Raw genomic sequence first — 6,012 nt, forward strand, 5'->3', positions numbered from 1 at the left:
GCAGCAGCACGAGGTGGACAAGCTCTACAAGGTGGAGAGCCGGCCAGCCCTCAGCACCAGCGACCAGTGAGTCCCGCAGCACCGGGGCTGCCCGCCCAGCCTGCAGCCGGCCCTGCGGCCAGGCCAGGCCAGAGGGAAGGTGGGCAGGTTGGGGGACAGGTGCCTCTTCAAGTTGTCAGCTCTGGATTTGGCTCTGCTTTGCACAGGGAGCTTCTCACTCCCCTCTGTGACCACAGGTTCTGCTTCCTCGTCCGGCCACGGATCAAGACGATGAGGTACATCGCTGGTGAGTGTGAGCAGCTGAGGGGCACTCGTCCGTCACCCGCTGTCGGTGGGAGACATCTCAGCCCCCTGCTGAGGCTCGGGGTGCAGCTGCCTCTTATGGGACATCCCATGGTGCGTGGGCTGAGGGTCAGTGCTCCGGGCTTTTGTCTGCACGGCTTTTGTCCGCAGATATTGTCAATGCTGACAAGATGTCAGGGAGGAGCAGGAAGTACAAGATTATCTTCAGCCCCCAAAAGGTCAGTTTGACTGTGCTCTGCTGCCATTTACCCCGTTGCTCTGTTTGCCAGGCCTTCGTGCCTTCCACCCCTTCTACAAACACTGAAAGTCCTTCATTTCTAACCCAGAAATGTTTAATTACAATCAAACGTTGTGATGCCTGGGAATGAGCTCCCCCACCACCACCCGCGTCAGATCTTTGCTTGCACGCTCGGGGCCTGGCTGGGCCCTGAGGGTCTCCCCTTCTCTTCCAGTTTTACGCTTGCGAGATGGTGCTGGAGGAAGAGGGAGTCTTTGGTGGTGAGTGGGGCTGTGGTGTCTGCCATTCCCCTCCCCAAGGTCTGGCTCCTGGTAGCTCTGATGCTGCAGAATCCCAGTCGAATCCCAGTACTGGGATCCCTGTGCTAGCAGGGATGGGACCGTGGGCAGGAAGCACAGGTTCCCTTGAGCCTGGCTGCTGCCTGCAGGCAGGCATGTGCACACTGCAGCATCGGCACCTCCCCTCTGTCTTCTGGGAGGAGAGTTTTATCCTGCCATGAATCCCTGGGGAAAGGCCCTATCACTCTGCTTCCCAAACCCAAAGGGCTGTTGCAATTCTTGGGGCTGTTTGTGCTGAGGGCTGGGTCACCTGTCACCTTTCCCCATCCCAAACTCAGATGTCACCTGCGATGAATGGTCCTTCTACCTGCTCCCTTTGGACGAAGACATCATCAGTATGGAGCTGCCCGAGTTCTTCCGCGACTACTTCTTGGTCAGTGGGACGATGCTGCAGGGACACTGCCTTGCAGGGTGGCAGCCCTTCCCTTGATCATCTGTTGGGCTTGGGACGGAAGAGCTTTGTTCAGAGAGCTGATGCGTGATGTCCTGCTCAGTCCCCTCAGCCCTCGCGGTGGGCCTTTGCTGTCCTGGGGTGGCTTTTGCTAGAGGCAGCTGCTCTGACAGGCTGTGATGCCTCCCCTCCTCTACACACAGCGCCCCTGTGCTGGCCCCTCTCTTCACTCACGAGCAGCTTCAGGGCATCCCGGCACATTGCTGTGCATGTTCCTCCGGGAATTGCAGAGCCCAGGGCCTGCTCCATCCCCGGTCCCTCTCCAGCCAAGTCCCACAACACGGCAGTCCTTTCGTAGCCAGCCTGCCCAGACTCGCTCCCCGACGTCTCATGGTCCCTGCAGGAGGGAGATCACCGCTGGATCAACTCCGTCGCTCGAGCCCTGCAGTTACTGAACTCCCTGTACGGACCTTTCGGCAAGGCCTATGGGATTGGCAGGTGTGCCAAGGTACGGCCCATGCTGCCGGGCTCAGCCGGTGCCCAGGGAAGCCTCTCTGGTCCCCTAAAGGGGTACAGCTCCCAGGGGATCAAACACCATCAGCCGTGTGGCATCGCGTTGCGGCAGCTGGTGTTGCATAGCCCCCCGTGCCCTGGAGGGCAAAGCATTTGTGCTCAGCCCCAGGCCCGCTGCAGCCGGTTGTCCCCGTGGGTGGCTTTGTCCCTCGCCCTGGCTGGCACACCACGGCAGCACGTGAGGGGCTGGGGCAGGCTGTGGGCTTTGGTGGGAGTCTGGGCTGCTCCCCCGGACCCTGGCACGCTCTGCCCGTCACAGATGAGCTACGAGCTGTGGCGCGACCTGGAGGAAGAGAGCGAGGGGGACAGCCAGGGCAGGAAGCCAGAGATTGGCAACGTCTTCCTCATGGACAGAGGTAGGCTGGAGCGAAGGGGGCAGCAGGCGAGCGCCTGTGCTGGCTGCAGGGAGCAGCAGGAGGTGCGGGGCAGCTGGCTGCGTGGGTCGAGGCCCGTCAGGGCTGTGGTGGGCACAGGGGGCAGGCAGGGGAGGCGCAAGGAGCGGGAGGGCAGTCTGGGCATCGGATCTCGTTGCAGACCCAGACTACGTGACAGCGCTGTGCTCCCAGATGGTGTACGAGGGGCTGGTGGACGACACCTTCCGCATCAAGTGTGGTAGGTCACAAGGGGAGGTGATGGGGCTCCGCACCCACGTAGGGAGAGTCTCTGGGGCTTGTGCCTGACACTGTCAGACCTAGGGCCTGTGTGCTCAGCCAAAGCGGTTCCCCACGGGGACAGTCCCAGTGTGGGGTGCTGCTGTCCATGAGGACAGCCCTTGGTCTGACCGAGTGGCTGGGCAGGCATCGCCAGTCTCTGCAGCCTGGTGCAGCAGGGACGCCACGTGCCGGGATGTTGCCAGTGCTGGGGCAAAGCAGCTCTTCATCCATCTTTGCAGGGAGCGTGGATTTTGGGCCAGATGTCACCTCTTCTGACAAGAGTATTAAGGTGCTGCTCAATGCCCAGGACAAAGTGAGTCCTGCTCACATGCTTCGGGGGAAGCGGGTCCCTCAATGCTCCATGCCCAGGTGGCACCGGGAGGATGCTGCGTGGGGCGTTTCCTCCCATAAGCCTGAGCACAGAGCGGCCGGGTGCTGCTGGGTCTTGGAGCACAGGTTGGGATGGGTCAGGACAAAGATAGTGGAGAAACGTCATCTGTAGGTGCAGCTCAGCTCCTGTAATCAGCAGAGTCCCTGCGCGCAGGGGTGTGTTGTGACAGCCAGTCAGAATTTTGGGGCACTGACCTCCCTGGCGGGGATACCACCTTGTCTCACTGCTGTTCAGGCTGCTGGCAAGCGTCAGCTCTGGCTGGCCAGGCCCCCTGCTGGGACAGGGGAGCGTGGGGCCCAGCACTGACTGCTGCGGTGCTCTCTGCAGGTCTTCAGCCAGATTCGGAATGAGCACTTCTCTAGTGTGTTTGGCTTCCTGAGCCAGAAGTCGCGTAACCTTCAGGCACAGTATGACGTGAGTGTTCTCCCAGTGTGTGGGATGCCCACAGTGCTGTCCCGTCACAGCCGGGTCACCTCCCCGGATGCTCTGTCTTCCACAGCGGCGCCGCGGCATGGACATCAAGCAGATGAAGAACTTTGTCTCCCAGGAACTGAAGGGACTAAAGCAAGAGCATCGCCTGCTGAGCCTGCGTAGGAACCAGGGCTGGGACGGCAGGGAGGGAGAGGCCTTTGGCCACTGCAGCGGCTGTCTGGGCTCCCAGGGGTTCAGGGGCCCTGCTGGTCCCCGGGAGGGGCAGGCGATCCCAGCGGTGGGCAGAGCAGCAGAGGCTGTTAGTTCGTCCATAGTGGTGCTGAGGGGACAAGCGGCATGCAGAGCCTGTTACTCCTCCAAAGTGGCCATCTCTCTTTGCTATGTAGATATTGGTGCCTGTGAGTCCATCATGAAAAAGAAAACCAAGCAGGACTTCCAGGAGATGATCAAGGCTGAACACTGTGAGTGGTCTTCCCTGTCCCACATCTGTTGCTACCCCCGTCCCAATCCTCGCTCCCCCACCCTCTGCTCCGACCCACGGCCTCGCTTGTCCCAGCCCTGGGCAGCCCTACACCTGGGTGCCCCCCGTATGACCACAGTCCTTCCAGACCGTTTGCACTGGGGCGGGTCTTAAGGTCCCAAATAGGGTCAAGTCTCATTCTGAGCAGGCTGGTGCGTGGTGGGGTGGGAAGCCCAGCATCACAAGCCTGCCCTCTTCACTGGGGCTCGGGGAGTGAGGCTGAGCCCGGACTCCAGCTCGGTTAGCTGGTGAGAGCCCTGGGAGTGGGCAAAGTGACGCGGTCTCTTCCTCCCCCATAGCTCTGCTGGAGGGCTTCGACATCCGTGAGAGCACCAGCTTCATAGAGGAGCACATCGACCGGCAGGTGAGACCTCGCTGAGCCGGAGGGACGGGCTGCTCCGACCACCCCGTCCCGCTGTGGGGGCTGCAGGTGTCTCACTGCCTGCTCCCACGCAGGTGTCCCCCATCGAGAGCCTGCGCCTGATGTGCCTCCTGTCCATCACGGAGAACGGTGAGGTGTCTGGCTGCGCTGGGCAGGGAGGGGCGGCACCGGGGCCCTCCAGCCTTGGCGCAGAGCTCACCCTGGTGCTCCCCACAGGTCTCATCCCCAAAGACTACCGCTCCCTGAAGACCCAGTACCTGCAGGTGAGTGGCTGGGGGCTCACAGCAGAGAAAACACTGCATCAGACAGGGCTTCCCCTCCCTGCCTGCTGCTCCCCGCGAGGCACCAGGCAGCAGCGCTCCCCAGGGATGCTCGGACTGTCTCTGCAGGACAGCCCCTGCTTCCATGGGCGCCACACAAGCCCTGAGCTCTGCCTGCCCCTGCCCTTTGCCTGCGGGGTTGCTCTATGCAGCCTCCCCGCAGAGGTGGCACCCTGCCGCCTTCCCATGCTCACAGATGGGGTTCCGCGCTGATCCGACTGTCCCCTTCCCCAGAGCTACGGGCCTGAGCACTTGCTGACCTTCCACAACCTCAAGCGCATCGGGCTGCTGACCGAGCAGTCGGCTGGAGAGACCCTGACTGCTGTGGAGAGCAAAGTCAGCAAGCTGGTGACGGACCGTGCTGCAGGTGAGAGCCAGCCTCTGCCCCACGGGTCCCCTGGGAGCCCGGGCTGTGGGGAGCCCTGGGGCAGAGACCTGCCCCGTCGGGAGCTGCTGCTTCTGAGCTGGCTGGAAGCACGTGGCAAACGTGGGTGCTGCAGGGACAGAGCACGTCCCCAGAGATGGTGCTGCAAATGGGGCAGCAGGACTGGCAGGCACCGCTGCCGGTTCTCTTCTAGAGCCAGCAGCTCTGTGCATCCCTCTCAATCCAGAGGCTCTGAGCTGTTTCTCCTTGGCTTGTTTTCCAGGAAAGATCACAGATGCATTTAATTCTTTGGCCAGGAGGAGCAATTTTCGAGCCATAAGCAAGAAACTGGGGTTGGTATGTTCTCATGGGGCTGCTGGCCTGCCACTCTGCCCATGTCCCCGCTGGTGCCAGAAGAGCTCTGGTCAGTCTGTGCCCGTGCCTGGCTCTCCAGGCTGGGTACCCCTAAAGACACGCACTGCATGGGGCCAGAGCTGCTGCCTCCACCCCAGGCAGCAGAGGGGCTTCTCCCCTGGACAGGGGGACACTGGGGGCTTCCCGGTCGGTCCCGGCACTCCGGCCACGTGGCGGCTGGGGCTCACCTCACCCCCTGCGAACGCTGCGGCCCCACTCCAGGACTGGTGCTGGCTGCGTGCAGCAGCCTGGGCACTGGGGGACGCAACTCCGTGGTCTCAGTCCACGGAAGAGGTGACATGTCCATCCCTGGCCCTCTGACGCACAGCCCGCACGGGCTGTGTATTTGGGCATGGGGTGGCAGGGCAGGAGGTGGGGGCAGAGGTTTGCTCTGAGCATCTGTCCCTATCCACCTGCACCTCTGGGGGCGTCGGTGAAGCCCTGAGCAGGCTGGTCCTGTACCTGGAGTATCACGTGTCTCTGCAGATCCCCCGGGTGGACGGAGAGTACGACCTGAAGATGCCTCGGGACATGGCTTATGTGTTCAGCGGCGCCTACGTCCCCCTAAGCTGCAAGATCATTGAGCAGGTGGGGCCACCTGTCGCTGGGGAGCGCAAAATGTGTCTCCCCGAGCCCCGGCCCCCTTTTGGGGGGGTTGGCAGGGGTCCCTCTGCCAGGGGCTGCGGCTGGCAG

General features: G+C 62.3%; 1 protein-coding gene across 1 annotated transcript in view; it reads left to right on the forward strand.

Moving 5' to 3' along the window:
• Positions 1 to 6,012, forward strand: part of LOC104284684 (protein regulator of cytokinesis 1-like) — a 17,906-nt gene that overhangs the window by 4,101 nt on the left and 7,793 nt on the right. The window contains exons 2-19 of the mRNA XM_009883045.1: positions 8 to 66; positions 237 to 286; positions 454 to 521; positions 756 to 801; positions 1,158 to 1,252; positions 1,674 to 1,778; positions 2,103 to 2,199; positions 2,378 to 2,455; positions 2,736 to 2,809; positions 3,215 to 3,301; positions 3,387 to 3,477; positions 3,706 to 3,780; positions 4,139 to 4,203; positions 4,296 to 4,350; positions 4,438 to 4,484; positions 4,776 to 4,908; positions 5,189 to 5,262; positions 5,806 to 5,907. Of these exons, the coding sequence (XP_009881347.1) occupies positions 271 to 286; positions 454 to 521; positions 756 to 801; positions 1,158 to 1,252; positions 1,674 to 1,778; positions 2,103 to 2,199; positions 2,378 to 2,455; positions 2,736 to 2,809; positions 3,215 to 3,301; positions 3,387 to 3,477; positions 3,706 to 3,780; positions 4,139 to 4,203; positions 4,296 to 4,350; positions 4,438 to 4,484; positions 4,776 to 4,908; positions 5,189 to 5,262; positions 5,806 to 5,907 (1,308 nt within the window). The 5' untranslated portion in view covers positions 8 to 66; positions 237 to 270. The remainder of the gene's footprint in view (positions 1 to 7; positions 67 to 236; positions 287 to 453; positions 522 to 755; positions 802 to 1,157; positions 1,253 to 1,673; positions 1,779 to 2,102; positions 2,200 to 2,377; positions 2,456 to 2,735; positions 2,810 to 3,214; positions 3,302 to 3,386; positions 3,478 to 3,705; positions 3,781 to 4,138; positions 4,204 to 4,295; positions 4,351 to 4,437; positions 4,485 to 4,775; positions 4,909 to 5,188; positions 5,263 to 5,805; positions 5,908 to 6,012) is intronic.

This window comes from Charadrius vociferus, unplaced genomic scaffold, assembly GCF_000708025.1.
Source record: "Charadrius vociferus isolate BGI_N301 unplaced genomic scaffold, ASM70802v2 scaffold1324, whole genome shotgun sequence".
Classification (NCBI taxonomy): domain Eukaryota; kingdom Metazoa; phylum Chordata; class Aves; order Charadriiformes; family Charadriidae; genus Charadrius; species Charadrius vociferus.